The sequence below is a fragment of the Megalops cyprinoides genome, chromosome 11 (genome assembly GCF_013368585.1).
Source record: "Megalops cyprinoides isolate fMegCyp1 chromosome 11, fMegCyp1.pri, whole genome shotgun sequence".
NCBI lineage: Eukaryota > Metazoa > Chordata > Actinopteri > Elopiformes > Megalopidae > Megalops > Megalops cyprinoides.
Window position 1 is genome coordinate 24,586,844 of NC_050593.1, and position 17,460 is coordinate 24,604,303.

At 48.6% G+C, this 17,460-nt stretch overlaps 1 protein-coding gene across 17 annotated transcripts in view; it reads right to left on the reverse strand.

Annotated features, from left to right (window-relative positions):
- Positions 1-17,460, reverse strand: part of LOC118785716 (peripheral plasma membrane protein CASK) — a 164,147-nt gene that overhangs the window by 1,908 nt on the left and 144,779 nt on the right. For 6 of the 17 annotated variants that reach the window (XM_036540603.1, XM_036540602.1, XM_036540596.1 and 3 more), the window contains 11 exons: positions 16,123-16,208; positions 15,475-15,543; positions 14,217-14,285; positions 12,338-12,373; positions 10,524-10,562; positions 9,313-9,509; positions 9,071-9,186; positions 2,496-2,576; positions 2,331-2,411; positions 2,010-2,212; positions 1,828-1,911 (listed from right to left, as the gene is read on the reverse strand). In XM_036540603.1, coding sequence (XP_036396496.1) covers positions 1,828-1,911; positions 2,010-2,212; positions 2,331-2,411; positions 2,496-2,576; positions 9,071-9,186; positions 9,313-9,509; positions 10,524-10,562; positions 12,338-12,373; positions 14,217-14,285; positions 15,475-15,543; positions 16,123-16,208 — 1,061 coding nt within the window. The remainder of the gene's footprint in view (positions 1-1,827; positions 1,912-2,009; positions 2,213-2,330; positions 2,412-2,495; positions 2,577-9,070; positions 9,187-9,312; positions 9,510-10,523; positions 10,563-12,337; positions 12,374-14,216; positions 14,286-15,474; positions 15,544-16,122; positions 16,209-17,460) is intronic. The other 11 variants (XM_036540607.1, XM_036540605.1, XM_036540612.1 and 8 more) reach the window with 6 other exon arrangements.

Genomic DNA, 17,460 nt, shown 5'->3' on the forward strand with positions numbered 1-17,460 from the left:
CAGGAATGGGGTGTACACCAACACAAGACACCTTTCTCCTGAACTGGTGTCTGCACACCAACAGGGTAAAGGTCTAAAGGGTCCTCATAACTGAAAGCTGGTCTGTCGCTCTACTCTTGGTGCGCAGAGTCTACTGCCACTCTGGAGTCATCTCTAGCCTAGAGGGTAAGGAGGGAGGGCGGGCAGCACGCGGGGCTCTCAGGACTAGCACACACACTGCAGCTGTGAGAGACAGGCAGGGCTCGACGGCACAGGCTCCTCCGCTCATACTTACAGGCAGCTTTCTGCACCACCTGGGCAGCTGAGTGCAGTGAGAGGGAACGCAAGAGAGATCAAAACAGAAGCACGCACACACAGGCACACACAGGCACACACGCACACACGCGCACACACGCGCACACACGCACACACACGCACACACACGCACACACACGCACACACACGCACACGCACACACACACACACACACACACACGCGCGCTCAAACAGTCATGCACACCCATTGACATATGCAGATTCAGTCAAGGACGCACACGCACGCACGCACACATGCACACACAAATGCACATGCACACGCACACACATATATACACGCACACGCAAACGCAAATACACACACACACACACATATATAGGAACATGCAAAATCAAAAATGACGCAAATGGAAAAGTCTAAACTGAAAGGGGCTGCAGAGCTGAGAGTGAATGGCTCTGTTTGGGCTGAAGAGGGGCCTGCCGACCTGCTTCTGACGGACTGCGGCTATAAATAAAAACACTGATGGCGGAGATTATAAATCTATTATAAGTCAGATTTTACATTTATAAGTCAGAGGATTATAAGTCAGATGGAGCTCTTCTGCAGCACTTACGCGGGTAACGCGGGTTTACGCTCTCAGAGTGTATGGGATAACCCGTCTCTGTTGTGACAGTTTGTCTTTAATGAAGATTGGAAAGGGTATCAGTTTGTTATCTTCGAAAAGAAAAGCAGATGCAAACGCGAAAATGCGATAACCGCGAAAGATGAAAGTAATCTCAGCGCTAGCGCTGAAAGCCTGGCCTCGCAGTGGCAGAGGCTATGCGTGGTGCGATAGCAGATGTTGAGTTAAATTATTAAATGTATCAAGCCCCCCATAACACACACAAATGCAATCTCTAATTCAACGTTCTAAATGTGGCTCGGATATTGCGAGAGCATTTGGGCTCATGGCAACGTGGGCATGACATCTGGTGAATGTAGCCCTGGTTTTTCTTTAGACATTGATTAAAGGCAGCTGGGAACTTATAATATGTGTTTTTGGACATGGTTGTGTTTCAAAAGCATTAATGTTCATGCCAGTCTTTTATACAGCTTGTTCTGGCATAGCACTACCACCTGTGTTAACTTATTTCAACTGCAAACCTTTGGTTAAAAAATACATGAGGAAAACAATCCACCATAATGAGGCAGTATGAAGAGAGTGGGCAATAAGGTATTATAGCACAGGGGGAAATCTGTGTGTGTGAGTGTGCGTGCGTATGTGTGTGTGTGCGTGTGTGTGTGAGTGTGTGTGTATGTGTGTGTGTGTGCGTGTGTGTGCGTGAGTGTGAGTGTGTGCGTGTGCATGTGTATGTGTGCATGTGTGTGTGTGTGTGTGTGCATGTGTATGTGTGCATGTGTGCGTGCGTATGTGTGTGTGTGCGTGTGTGTGTGAGTGTGTGTGTGTATGTGTGTGTGTGTGCGTGTGTGTGCGTGAGTGAGAGTGTGCGTGTGCATGTGTATGTGTGCATGTGCATGTGTATGTGTGCATGTGTGCGTGCGTGTGTGTGTGTGTGTGTGTGCGGTCTCACCTCGTTGATGCCGGGGGTTATGGTCGGTGCCGCGATGAAGACGACGTAGGGTGCAAACTCGGCCGTCCGCAGAACCTTAAGGGCCTGTGGGTACAAACGGGACACGCAGTCAGCACGCTACACTGAGGGGCGAGACTGCTGCAACGACACACTAGTTTCGGGAAGCCTCGGGGCTACGCTACCTGCGGCTCCACGTCCAGGATGGCGATGAGGCCCTGCTCGTGGATCTTGCGGATGGTCTCCAGCCGGGTGCCGTACATGGCGTCCTCGTGGCTGCCGTACTCCAGGTAATCGTTGTTCGAGATGTCCTGCATCATTTGGTCGTGCGATACGAAGTAGTAGTTCTTGCCGTTCTCTTCGTCTTTCTTTGGAGGTCTGGTCGTGTCTGTAGGGGAAGAAGAAAGAGTCAACAATGGCAGCAGCCAATGAATTACGATGTAGAGCTGCCACACACAGCTAAAAGACAGACAGACAGGCATACAGTGGAGATATTGGGGTCTTACGTGGAATGGGGTAGGCGAATCTGTCGGGGTGCTTTGTGATGAGCGTATTCTTGATGTGTCTTCTGCCGACCCCGTGGGCCCCTGTGGGAGGAGAAGCTGTCACTCTGGTGTCCCCACCTGCCCCCCCCGGTTTGCCCATCTTTACCCAACGTCAGCCTTACTTACCTAATAGCACCAGTGTTTTCCTCTTGAAAGCTGGCAATTTCACTACCTCTTCATACGTGACGAGATCTAGTTGATCGAATACTGAAACAGAAAGGCATCAGCGGTGAAGCTACGGTGGAGACGCGAGAGAGAGAGCTGGGGCTGGCTCAGCTGTGATGGAGGGCTCGATGTAAACCCCAGTGGATAGTATGTGATGGCTGTTTCAGAGAGAGAGATGCAGAGATGCACCACGGTGAGGAGAGACATCCAGAATTCAAAGGCTCCTCCGCCTTGGCCGCTGCCTTCTCAGCAGGAGCAGCAGAATCTCTGCAGTGAACATCACGACCTACGACTTTTCAAAGTCATAAGGTGATAATCCAATGGGTTCTTACCAAATTGATTTGCGCAAAAAACCCCAGTGATTCTGATATCTCTTCACGGGTGACCTAACTGTCTTGTGTACATCAAACCCAGTTTACATCAAGCTGATGAGTTCCAGCAGGACTCTTGTCAGGGACCTGTCTGCTCAATATATACGAAGAGTTTGGAGTGGGAGTGAGATGCTGTGCGATAAGACTTTTCTGATAAAAAAGATGAAAACTTGGACTTCTAAACTTCTAAAAGAATAAAGATGATTGTGGAACTGACTCAAACTCTGTTAAACTCCACGCTACACATAATGCAGTTAATTGAATAGATTTGCTACAGTAATTAAAGAACATTTGACTAGTCATTATATTTTTTTCGCCGCTATTAAAAAATGAAAGGAAGCACCCAATTTTTGAAATCAATCCTACTGTTGCTATGCAGACTCAGATAGAGAAGCCATTGTGGTTGCATGGGAGATGGACATTATCCACCCTAAAAACTCTAATTCATTGAGCCCAAGTGGCATTGTGATTCCACGCTGGGGGGTCATGGGATTGGTGTAAACTGGGCTTCAGTGAGTGGGATGAGAGTGGGTGAGGGTGAGAGTGGGGTGGCTGTGCGCACTCCGGTCACACGCGGATGAAAAGATGGCAGAACTCAGGGGTGTGTGTGTGTGTGTTTCGGGTCCTCGGCCACAGTTGGCCCTCACATACAGCGCATGCCCATAGACGAGAGTGCGGAATATCTCCCAGCTGGGAATGCAGTGTGCTCACGAAACAGGCATCTGTGTCGGGGGGGGGGGGGGGGGGGGGGGGGGTTGGGTGGGAATCGACCCGAAGATGTCACGGTTAAAAGGCACCGAAAGCTGATCCGTGCAAAAATAAAACCCAGGGAATGTGTTTGGGTGGGACACACCAAGCATTTAGAAACGGATTTATTTTATTTGCTTGGTACATCCAACTAAGCAGTTTCCTTGCGGTTCAATTTCAAATACTGATCACTGAATTCATATGGAGTTTGAACGGAAAAGAACCGGTGATACTTCAGTCCTGAGTGGGCAGACTGTCCTCATATCATGCTGCTCACTATGAACATTTCCTGCAGGCACATCTGTGTTAGATGATGCAGTCCTGCTAAACGCTTATGCTAGGTTCGGCAGTGCTAATATGAAAAATAAAGAGAGTCAAAACCAATGAACACAATGATAAAAACAGAGAGGGCACACCCAGGGGCTCCTGCTACAGTAAAGCTTGTGGTGTGGTCAAGGAGATGGGTCTGGCTGAGGAAAAGAACACAATGACGTTTTCCTGGACAGCCTGGGGTAGATCAGAATACATGCAGACTGAGGTCTACATGGAAAAGTGTTTAAATGCCCGAGCTCCATTCCACAGTGCATGACTAGACTGCAGTGCGGGTCTGTAGACTTCGTAAGGCCTGTCACTCGATCCCTCCCCGCTTGTCATGCTGCTGTGTGAAACCCAACACCCAGAGCGCCCTGTCTCCCCCCCCCACCCCCCCGCACGCTTTCACTACTCCGGATTGAATGACTTCAAAGGCCTGAATGATTCATGCTTCTCTACAGGCCTAACGGTCCTAGGGGTGCAAAGCGGTGTCCTTTTCGTGTGACCCCCCCCGGGCAGACATGTCGCGCCACGGGGGGGGGGGGGCGGATTGCGTGCCTGCAGGGAGGTCCGGTCACACGGCCACACCGTCGGCACCGGGTTCAATGGGCGAGAGCGTTACGCAAGAACCCGTGGGGCATGCTGACGAGAGGTGAGGCGCGGAGCTGGCGTGCAGGTACAAACGGGTACAAATGCGCGCCCTCAACCTGCACACTTCACCTCATGTAAGCAGCCGCACCGTGCCCAACGGACATCTCGAACCCGTTGAACCCACCCCCCCGTTCTGCTGTTGAGCACGCGAAGTGTGTGGGCGGTAAGGGGAATCTAGCTGAATAAAGTCAAGAAAAAAAAAAACAAAACGGTGAGGGGGGAAAAACCAAAAACCACAATCACAACAACGCAAAGCAGTCTCCTTTTCGTTTCCGTTTTGAATTTGTTCTCCGTTGTCCTGAGCAACTTCAGCAGAAACAAAACGGAAGTTATGCTTAACGCCAAGTGGACTGGTTAATGGTGAACATAGAAATTGACTACGGGAGTGAGGTTAAAAAAAAAAAAAAAGCAAAAACGAGTCGTCATCACTCAGTGTTACTTACATGCAGAGAAGCCATTGGGAGGAAGACAGCATGTAAAATGGACAAGGGGGGAGGGTTCATTGAGAAATGATTCAGTTACATCAGTCAAAGAAAACGCACCCAAAAAAAAAACAAAAAAACGCACACAATAAAGCTCTGAAGCAGTATTGTTAATCACATGAAAACACCAAAGCTGACATTGGGTTAACATTAACACTGCGGTTAGAAAGAGACGCATCTTTTGTTATGTGAGCACTCAGAGAGTTGAGGGCATGGTGCCGTATTGTTAAGACAGCAGGCGAGCGCATTGTAAGCCTGTTAGACATGCATGCAACTATTAACTGGTACATATCTTCCAATCAAACAGAAGTGTGACTGAGAACTGAACATTTATTTTCAGATCAATGCAAAAATCAAGGTTTTTCAAGTGGTTTTGCATCTTTACACAATAAGATACCACGGACGACAGAAAAAACCAGTACAGTGTGTGAGTGTGTGTGTGAGAGTGTGTGTGACAGTATGTGTGAGAGAGAGTGTGTGTGTGTGTGTGTGTGTGTGTGTGTGTGTGGAAAAGTGTCCAATATTTGCAACACATTGTCACTCACAGTATGTGTATACTTCCACTTCAAATATCGGAAATGAGTCTAAATTCCAACCACATTTACAAAAAGGACATTATCTGGTGTCACTCAATGTGTGTAAACCACCCCTTCACTGTGCTCTGACACTTTTTCATCATGTTGGTTCTAAAGTAGCTTTCGAAAGCAAAAAAACTACGTTACTGAGGAAAAAAATACACCTTCTATCATTCAAATAAATGCTACAAATGCAACTCCCAACAAATCCAGATCGTAAAACAGGACAAATGGCCAGTGGCACGCGAGTATGTGGGGCATTGAGACAGGCCGACGAGCCAGGAAACATCAGTCGCAGTTCACACTCTGAAAGGGAGGAGGCTGTGAAGACGGCCTGTCCTAACACCCGCCGCCCTCAGCCTCGCTGGAGGAACGCAGTGTCACCAGACGCTCCCTTCCTCCGGTCTAATCTCCGACCAGTGCACGATAGGAGGCTCTCGCTCGCTCACCGCTGATCTGGGATCAGTAGGGAAGCCTGGTGTATGGCAGACCCCCCTCTCGCGCAGGAAGTGGGGTCTGCGGCAGATGGCCTCACTGAAGCCTAACCCCTGACCCACGCTGTCCCGCACGTGCGCCTCGCATCCACTCCAGCACCGATGTACACGTTTCTCCCTGTAGCTCCCTGCATATACCGCTCCCCTCCCACCTCCCTGCTCTCCTGTGCGCCTCTAATCAGACGCAGGAAAGTGGGACAGCGGGCTCAGGGAGGATTAACGCTTATCTGCGCTCCGCTGCACCGCTGGCAGAGGGTCAGACCTCATCACAGCCTAATGGCTCCTCCCTGCTTCCGGCGTGTACACACGGCGGGCCGCGGGCTCGAACCCTGGACCCCGCAGGGGGAAGCTGTGGCCAATCAGAGCCCACATGCTGCCTGTAAAGTGAACCCATTAAATGTACAGGCCCAGGCTGTAGTGTTCATATAGCACAGGTAGCCTCTACGCCATCTGAAATGCAAAGGCTATGGCAGGAGCAGAACAGGCTTCATCACATGATCTGGGTGAGCTTCGCCGATCAGGACCATGCCAAAGAGGCACTCAGAACAAAAAACCTCTTTGTTTATGAAAAGAGGGCTAGTGGCCAAAGCAGATGCAGGCTACTCCAGGCTTTGTACCTTACAGGAACTGGATAAATTGGATTATTTTAGGCTATAAATGGCAGGTCGCATCATTTCTAAGTGATGGTTTCAGGCTCTCCTGTAGACAGGGCTGTCACAGACTCTACAGACTAAAACCACTTCCTGAGAAACCCACACCCTACAGCGCGGATCCACAGGCAGCAGGCTAACTTAACCCTTCCCTCTCCTCCTGCGGGCAGGGACCGCACAGGCTGCGCAGACCAGAGCGTCAGTGTTGATGCTCCGCGATAAACCCCATAGCAACCGGCCAAACTCATCCACGGTGCTCTGGAGTACTTCCTTCCTGTTTGGCAGGAGTGTGTGTGTGTGTGTGTGTGTGTGTGTGTGTGTGTGTGTGTGTGTGGGGGTAGGGGGGGTGGATGCGGAGACGGCCGGCGCTGAGCAAGAATTATTAACGAGCTCACGAGCAGATGGCCGCTCTCCAGTGCGGGGAGGGCACGGCACGGCAGCAGGGAACGTCAGAGCGTTCTCTAATCTACTCATTACGAGAGCTCCCGCGCCAGCTCCGCTCACTTACACAGAGAGCTCCATCACATTACCGTGCATTATTTATCTGCCTGCGCCGGGGCCGTTTACACAGAAGGCACAGCGGGGCTAGCAGGATTCTGAGTCCTCTAATCACTGTTACATGCTGCAGGGCGCACACTGCACCTGAACAGGGCTGCCAAACCCGTGTCCTGGAGGATCACAGTCCACAAGGTCTTCCAGCTGTCTTTAAGCCACTAACACTCAGAGCGGGGGAGGGAGGCTGAATGTGCTGGAGGCAGGACAGTGCTGGGTAGGACGCAGTGCCTGGGCAGATGTACAGGAGTGAGCGTGTTTGACTCAGAGTGGGGGGTTTCTGCATTAGCAGCAGATGTTGCTCTCACTTCCTGAGAGACCAGACCGCTCCCCCCTCCCCCCCGAGGTGCTTTTGACATCTGAGTCATCACGGTCACAGCCCCCCGACAGAAACGTGACCGTCTCAGGTTCCGCTCCCTCGCCTGTCAGCGCAATAAAAGCTGGGGGTATTTGCGCCGCCATTCCACCGAGTCTGCACGTTGTTCGGGCGGGAGAGGGGACCCCACCGGCATTAGGTAGCCAGTGCGGCCATTTAAAGCAACTGGACTGCGACCTCGGCCCTCGGAGAGCCACGTTCCTGCACGCACGACCGTAAGCACGCAGTCGTGCATGTGCATGCACTCACACACATGCACGCACGCACACGCACACACATGCACATACCGAAGTGCGTACACACTCGTAAAAAAAAAAAAAAGGCACACGCCCACAGAGAGGCACAAATACACACCCTCTCCAAAACCCCCTCTTCAGTTCCCTCTTACATTCACGCCTTTAGTCCCACCTCCTCAAACTCTGCTTCTATCACCATGGTAACAGCAGTGAGAGACAGCTGTGCTCGCGCAGGGCCGGAGCACGGCTGCTATTCCCGGCGGCGCTGCGGAGCGATCCCTGCGACACCTGAGCCCGGGGCCTGCAGGCCCTGCTCCAGCACCCCGGCTCCCTCGCTGCGCTGCAAAATAACAGGTGCTGTGCGCTGCGCTCATCCGGCTGGGAGCTGTCTGGAGGAACGCGGGCCGACCCGGCAGGGGCAGATTTGTGCCTGAACGTCAGAGCAGTAACCCACCGGTGCACACACGTCTATAAGACGGTCACGATACTCCTTCAATCATTTTTCCTCAATATAGTTCCTGCTTTGGACTGTGTAGCCATCAAAACGACATATTTGTCCAGTGGATGTTTTCTAAAAGGGAAGAGAAATCAGCTGGGCCCGTTTAGAATTCACTGTGTGCATGGCTGGATTCTGTGGTTTGGGATTTCCGGCTTTAAAAATCAACAGACAGTGGGCAAGCCTGTAGCAGCGCAGAGACGTATGGTGGCTTAATCTTCTCTCTCTCTCCCTCCCTCCGGTGGTGGATGACAGCGTGCAGGCCGGGATGCTGCAGGGGCTGAATGAACCGTGTCTTCATCTTTCAGTCCCTCTAATGTGACATCACGCCCAGACAATATCTACCCACGCACCTGCTGTCAGTCACACTGGGGACAGCAGCAGTGTCAGAGGGAGGGAAGGAGAGAGGGAGGAACAACAGAGAAGAGGACAGGAGGAGAGAAGGGGAAAGAGAGGGAGGAAAAAGGAAGAAAAGGAAGAAAAGGAAGCAAAGGGGTGAGAGAAAAGGGGAGGAGAGGAAGAGAGGGGAAGGAGGGGAGAGGAGGAGAAGCTAGTGTTCCTGACTGGAGACAGGGCCAGTGGCTGGACTCTTACCTGCGTTGTGCTTTGCTAAATATTTGTCTTTGTACTGCTTCTTCTTCTTTCCAAACCAGGTACAGCTGGCCTGCTGCTCTTGCTTGGTTTTTTCCATGGCTATACAGGCCACACGCCTACGAATTAAGAAATAATGTCACATAACGTCAGAAGTCTTCCTTCTAACTTTGCTCACACACTGAGCATTCCTGACCCAGTCCTCAACAATGCCACTCTCTGCACTTAGATACATCTGTGCTCACCACTCCTGCAGCTCCGGGGAGGGGATGAGTCCCGCGGTGCCGTTCTTGGTGTTCTCCAGCTTGCCCTGCCACCAGTTGTGGTCGTCCTTGCTGATGATCTGGATGATGTCGCCCACCCTGAAGCGGATGCCCGCCTCTTTACAGGGGATGAGGTCATCCTTGGCTGGGTCGTACTCAAACTGCGCTCTGACGTAGATCTGCGAGAGAAGGAAATGGCCGTCAGTGTCACCTCGGCTTCAAGCGGGTCGGGGCTGGAGGAGAGACGGACAGGAGAGGAACAGAGAGGGAAGAGGGAGACGGCAAGGAAAATGATGGAGAGAGCGAGAGAGAGGAGGCAGAGACAGAGATGGCCATTGAGGCCCGTTGGATGTGGCAGCAGTGGTTTCTGGCCCATGAGTCTGCACATGCTCAGTTGGGCTTGTGAGATGAGGACTGGCACATAGGTGGGAGGGGCAGGGGAATGGGCATTAATTGTTAATGTGAATGCTGCTAGGAAGAGAGGCGTTGCAATTCAGCCAACCAGACCACAGAATTAATAACTGTGAACCAATTGGTAATCTGAAATACTGTTGCCATGTTAGGGGCCTGTTTCTGCTTGGGGAAGAGCGGCGTGGGGCTGAGCACTCCACCAAGAATTTCTCTTTGTGCAGCAGGGGGCCCTGAGAGAGCCTGCCCACACTATAGTGGTATAACACTTCACCCTCCACAGCGCCCTATCTCTGTTTTACATATGAGCAGCAAACCCACACCAAGGCACAGGGATTGTTTCAGTAACAATAGTGGCTCTTCTGTGTACCAGTTTAGTGACTTGCCATCAGCACCATTAAGATTCAAATTCTGTTCTCAGGTATCTACTGTTGTACTCATGAGTGAAGTGCTAAAGCTGAATGATGTTGGTGAATTATTCAGCGGTACAAACGGGTAACGTGTAATATTTAGCATTATGAACAAAGATTTTTTTTAAGATATTGTGCGAACAGCAAATGCAAATCACTGTGGATAAGGGCAGCAACAAATCAAATAACAGCTCCAGGGAGACGATTCTTTTTGAACTGCTGCCAGCGAGTACAGTAATAGTTGTTAGGAAATAACTGTATTGGTTCTAACACAATGTACAAAACAAAACGGAGGAGAGGGATATTTCAACTGGGATGTAGTCTACAACAGTCACGCTGTAACCTATAGCCGGGGGACTGTTCTAGGGATCTTACCTTGAGGGACATTTTATCCTTGATTGTAGATCTGGAGATCTAGGATTTGAAAGTACCACACACAACATGCAGTAAAAAAGTATGGTGGCTTCACAGGGACATACGGGGCAGGAAGCGGTATGAGGCGCAGCTAGGAGCTAAATCTACAGCAATGTATGGGAATGTTATGACACAGAAAAAACAAAGCTTGGTAAGGGAGTCCCCATTACATTATCTGTATGCAACTGCGATGTCCTGGCCCTGTCTCTGCATAGGGCAAGGGTGCCCTCTGGTGGCAGCTTAACACTACAGACACTAAACAGAATGACGTCAGAGGCTACAGAGAGGGACACTGCTCCCCTCTGCCGTTGGCTCAAGTAAGTAAAGTGTAAAGTGACGGATATATCTACAAATACAACTTGATCAACTTGATATTCTTGATAAGTTTCCAACTCTACACCAGTGCAGCTGCCCAAAAAGACTTGACTTAAATTTTAGGAAAAGACATCAGACAACTGTCTACTCTAATGTGTCAATGGGCTTAAAACTATTCCATTACGGAAACTTTGTAAAAGACAGCAGTGGTGTCGCTGCCCTGGGGCTGGTCAGTGAACATTACCACTACAGAACAATGCCTGTGCCTTGAATAGTGCTGGGTGCTCCAGCATGAGCAGTTTGGTTGTGTCTCTCACCACGCTCATTAAGTGCTGGCAGGGAACAGCCCGTTACTATGAGCTCAGAAAACTCCAGTCTGGATCTGCATTCTGACAGCACGGGTTGACGTGGGAGTGAGTTACAGGTGGCCATGCTTATGCCCTCACACTGCAGTGAATCATGGGAGCCACATGGTACCCCCTGTCCTCTAGCACTGCAAAGCACCATGGGAACCCCAGGGAGCGGGAAGGGGTGGGGGAAGGGTGGGGGCGACACTCATAAGTTTTGCAGCCCAAGTCCTCTTTTTTAGCGAGGCACTGAATCAACTATAAACAGACAATCAACTCTTGTATCTGTTTAATAGCCTGCTTAATTGGGACGTAATCATGTTTAATATTCAGAGAGCAGTTCACACAATAACTGCTGAGGAGTCCGCAGAGGGGGGAACATTACAGAATAACTGCTGTGACAGGCTGACAGATAACTACTACTAAACCCCCATACTCAACCGCACCTTTAGCACCGATATGGTTTCACTGCAGTAAAAAGGTTATTAGAGCCAATTTATGCTCAAGAGCTAACAGCCCTCTGTTCTCACCCTAAAGAGCCAGCCACATCCACGACTTAGCAGCTTGTGTATCACTCTATATAACACTGCATTACATTACTGTAATGTGTTGTGTGTTATGCCTAGGGCTGCTTTAATCTTTTTCAGCGGGTCTGCTGTAAAGATGGCTTGGTGATATAAGACTGTGGTAATAAAGTCCAGGCGGCCTATGGCACTAGTAATTCAGTATCTGTGTGGCTAATTGCCTACCCCTATTGAGTGCCCTTTTGTAAGTTGCTCTGGATAGGAGCATCTCCCAAATTAATAAATGTAAATATTTGCAGTAAGTATGTCAAAGGCTGGTATCAGCCCATCCCCAGGTATAACGAACATTATTAATGAATGGAAAAAAGACAGATGAGTTAATGATGGCATCAGAAAGCTATGTTTTGAAAGGGGTGTTCTGTAGAAAACTGGAAGGCTAGCACTCACACACACACACACACACACACACACACACACACACACACACACACACACTCATGCACATATGCGCAGGTGTTGTGATGGGGAATGAGTGGAGGAATGCCACTATAAGCCTATGCGGGGATATGGTGTTGGGGGCTGTATTCACCTGTCGTCCTTTTGGCTGAATAGTTGATGGCAAGTCCTGCAAATCAAAAAACCCACCAGTGAAAGAAGAAAGACTGACAGTTAAAGAGGTCAAAGGTTTAAGTGACAAACAAAACAGTAATTTGCACAGAATGTCTTCACTCTGTCAGCTCCTTAAACACGCAACACGGTACACAATTTTCCTTGAGTAAAATGTAAAACAGTGCTTCGGTATGCACTCTGTAGCTGCTAGGGGGGTCAGTCAGTTTGCGGCAAGCGAGAGGAAGCAAAGAGCAAGCAAGCGCCTTCAGCACCTTATCGCACCAACACTGACAGAAGCCCGCCCCCCTACCAGGCCCCGCCCACGACCCCAAGGGACCCACCCTCACACAGCCTGCCCAGGCACCAGCACCCAGGGTGCTCATGCTGTTAGGTACTATTAAGAACCATAAGCCTCCTCTACATGCCCCTCACAGCTCTGTGCTTCATGACCTGTGTGAGGTTATCAAAGATTACATCGAGAATTGCGCTTATTGTAGTAGACTAGAGGATACTATGATAACCATTTGCGTGCTTTTACAGTTTTTGAACGAGCTTAGCCATTCTGTTCCAAGCGGCGATAATAACTTTAGAATAAATTACAGTTCTGTGACTGCCTCTGTGGATGGTTGTTATGTCTGAAACACAGGCTGTGTCCCCAGTCGCACATTAGCATACTGCATATTAACAGTAGTTAGCAGTGTGGTATGTACTCTATAAGTGAGTACATTCACAACATGCATCAATTGTGAACGTACGTCTCTGTCAGAATTAACACTTAACTTAACTTAACAAATGCTAACACTACATCAGAGACTAGCCAGCTAGGCAGTCTCTTTCTCTCATTATAACGACTACAATTGGTATGTTAAGTCCCACACAGTATTTGATACAAATGGTTGCCTGATATCTAGCTGCATGTATACGGAATAGGCACAAGTGCTTAAACTGTCAATTGTTTTTTCAATTTTTTTTTTTTTTAACTCTGCCAAAAGCCCTTCCTCTTTAGTTCTGTAATGCAATCTGGGGTAAGAAATGTAAAGCACTTCCTGGACAGTGTGCGGCCAATGCACTTTTTTGGCGATTATAGTATGACATTTGGGTACTTTCAAGTATACCAGACTATCTGTGTTATCAGCTGTGAAGTAGATGTCCAAGCATATTTGGTAAGTGTACTACATAGTATGCCAATCTGTGATTTGGACCACAGCCACAAAGACCAACCAGGGTTTGCTGATAGAAGTGCTTGAGAGAAAAACATTCCCTTCTATCATTCAACATCTATTACAAAAATGTGTAACCAAAGTAAGTTCACTTTGTTTCTAATGTGTGTCCGCACGGCTGTGTCTGAAAGGTAAAGTCAGACAGACAGGACCATCTCTGTGAAATGGTAAAACACCTGAATGAGGTGAGAGGGTCACAGCATTTAGTGAGCACACCAATTTGAGAACTGAGATAGCGGAAACTAGGCTGTATTCAAACACTGTTTCTCAGCAGCCTGGCAGTGAGAAACACAATAAAGAGTGTCTGATAGTCATACTTCCTTGTTTGAACCTGACATTTTATGAAAACTGTCAAAGCAAATCACCTCTGGACATTCTGAGGGGTGTCGTATGGCTCACACCATACACTACCTCTACGGGCTAAGCGGAGTGAAAGAAATGTGGCTAAAAGGAAATGACAAAAATTAGAGGGTTGAACTGATATAGTACAAAGCAATGGTTCTGTGGTATAAAATATGTATGTATATAATAATGCATTCATAAGTGATACATTTTTAGAATGGCCATTATTAAAGACGCCTATGGGCTGGAATGGGCAGCACTGATATTGGTCTACAGGGCAAATGTGGGAGTCCTTACCAAGATAGAACTGTTAATGCTGGTGTGGCCGTTAGCAGGGGACTGTCGGGAGGTGGAGGGGGACTCTTTCTGAAATAAGACACAGAGTTCAGCCACACGCAGCCACAACACACTTCACACTGCAACACAGGAGATAATGAGAGACTCAACGGCGCCGTCCTGCTCCAAGCACTGATCACTGCTGTGGTAGGAATGAAGAGGGAAACACAGCAATGTACAGTTCAATATGAGAGACACTAGTCAGGAACCTTAACGGATGTGCGGTCAGTCTAAGGTTCTGTAAAGCTCTTGGTTGCTACACCACAACTAGAGTAAATACATAAATTAAGACAAGAACAAAAACCAGAATCTAAAAAACAAACAATGCAGAAACTAAATTTCAGTATAATTACTGTATAACTTTTTAGGCTTACTCCTGGATAAGTAGTATCTAGACAGTGTAAAATGTTGTGGTCCTGCTTAAGTCTTTTTTCTATTCACCTAACAGCCACAATGCAATTCCCTACATGGCCACACGGTGATACCCATGTCACATCAATCACTGAACTAAGCACATCTCCTGGCAGGTGTGGTATTTTACAGCTTTCTGAGTTTCTATTGCTCCTGAAATAGTCATGTTCATTTGGACAGATTCAATGACACTTCAAAGTGAATACAGCCAAACCCGGGACTCTATGAAGGGAAGCACAAATGGTGTGCACTGAGATGAGGAGAAAAAAATGCTAAACCACTCTCATGACATCAGAGGCTTTCACTGAAAATTTGCTCAGCTACAGGGTGTTTGGTCCTCAGGAAAAACACTACAGGATGACACAGAGTCTGATATCTAAAGGATGTGAGGGGCAGACTGCCACCTGTGGCCTCTGTACAAGTACTGCCCTCACTGACTCTGAGGACTGGGCAGACCTACAGTGAGTATCTCTGAGTAAGCTCTCTGCTGGGGTCCGGCCTGCATGTAGGGGCCTGGTGATGAGGTTTGTATATGAGGTGGGAGGGGCTCAGGAACAGGCTAGGCTGTTCTCTGGTTGGTTCCGGTATCTTGGTTGTGAAATTGGTGTGCAGCATCTTGACCCGGGCTGAACAGAAATGAAAGAATAAAATGTCCTGGGAGAAAGCATTAACACACAGCCGCCAGCAGGCAGTTAGTGACACCATCTTAGGGGTAAGGGACGCCCAAACGTCACACACCACGCACAGGGTGACAAACAGACAGAGGGAGAAGCAGGAGAGAGAGACCCCGCTGGGGCTCCATTCTTACCTCACAGGAAGAGGACTGTGTCCGGTAGCTTGGCACAATCTTAAATGTGATGCTCCCTCTCATCTCCCTCTGTGGAGACACCCACACACACGCGCGCACAGACACACACACACACACACACACACGCGTGCGCACATGCACGCGTACACAGACAATCGAGAGTGTGCAGCACACACAAGCCCATCAGTGTGGGTAGTGGAAGGCAGAATGAGCACTGCACTGTTTAAATGCTGATTGTGACCATTTTTGCTAATTTTAAAAAATGAAACTGCTTTCAGCATGAAAGATGGCTACAAACATTTCAATCAGTGCACAAGGAAGTGGAAGTGGACAAGGACAGGATAGACTAAGGACTTTAACCAGATGTAGAGATCAATTTGCAAATGTAAGCAAGTGCCAATTCTACTCTCTTATAGTGCAAAAAACTGTTCACTAATTCATGCAGCACCAAACTGATAAATATATTAGGGCATTTAAAGGAGAAAGTATGTTGTTGTATAAAGTGTTTGAAGGATAGTTCTAGTAAGTTCACTTACCAAAAGAATAAAAGAGTAAAAATTTACCCCTTGCAACTTAATGGCACTAACCAGCCTGTGGTTCTCCCCGTCATTGTGTGGTATGTACTGCAGCACTAAACGTCAGACTCACCAGCATCTTCTGGAGCTGCTCCACTGTTTGGTTAGCTACGCTGATTCCGTTGATTTCCCGGATTTCATCTCCCACGTGCAGCGTTCCTGGCAGAGAGAGGAGGGACGTACAGGTCTGAGAATGGTGGCAGAGCCGCACCTGTATCCAGCAGGACTGATAAGAGACTACTACACGAACAGACCAGCCACCTGGAACACCCAGCATAGGCTACAACCAGGGAAAATGTTAAGGTAACTCAACTGTTTTTTCCTAAGCAATAATATGAGCCAATTTGAAGTTCCTTTGTGGTTGCATAAACAACTTCACAACAGTCAGTCTAACACAAAACTGCATGATGAATTTTGGCCTCTCTTTACCTCACTCTGGTCTGAAGACTGTCACTGTGCATGCAGAGAGAGGCCATGCTGAAGAGACTTTGATAACATTCATGTAAAACTACGGCTACATTGCTTAATCTGAGGTTCACAGGAGGATCTGAGGTTCATACTCGGTTGCTAACATTACTGACTAGTTGCAGATGAGGCTAAAATCAAGTGTTCATTCAGTGACGCACCATCAGAGCCAGTGAAAGCTGAGAACGGGAAGGGAGAGTTCTCTTGCCCTGAGACAGTTCTGTGCACTTCATTTACATATTCTGTCATCTCTCTGAGGCACATGTGGTGCATCTAAGCAACCACTTCCCCTGGGTTTTATCTTCTAATGAACAATGCCCAGAGACCTAAGGTACTTCGCTTTTGATAATCTGCCCTTCCACTCAACATATGCAGGTAATTCACTGCTGCAGACATAGTTTTCAAGGCAGGTGCTAGATGCAGTTGGTCAGCACTAGCCAGGTGTTTACCTTGTAGATTCTAACACAGTTTGTGCAGGTCCATGACTGCAGCATCCATAGTAGTGTTTACTTTTTACTCAGCAGATTCAGCAAGAAGGTCATTGACTGGGTGTCCAGATGCCTGAGAAAGGCACCACACATTCCCAGACTCCTACATGATGCTTCAGCGACCTCTCTATCCAGCACCAACAGCCTTTCACTTTGCTTTCCAGAGTGAACCGTGTGTATGAAACACCTCTGTCAGGGTAAAGGGCTCTCGTAGTCAACATTTTACACTTCTGCCTGAAGTGTAAAATTTTACACACTATCTCACACACACACACACGAGACAGAGAGGGACCTTCACTCAGGATCACACAGCACACTGACACAGGAGAAGGTGTAGGATGCCCTGAACACTGACTGCCAGCTTCCACACAACATCAGAGAGTCCTACAGACCCAGGCTGTCAAGGTTGCAGCATGGCCTGAGATTTCCTATAGGAGTGTGTTCCTATTTTTACTATC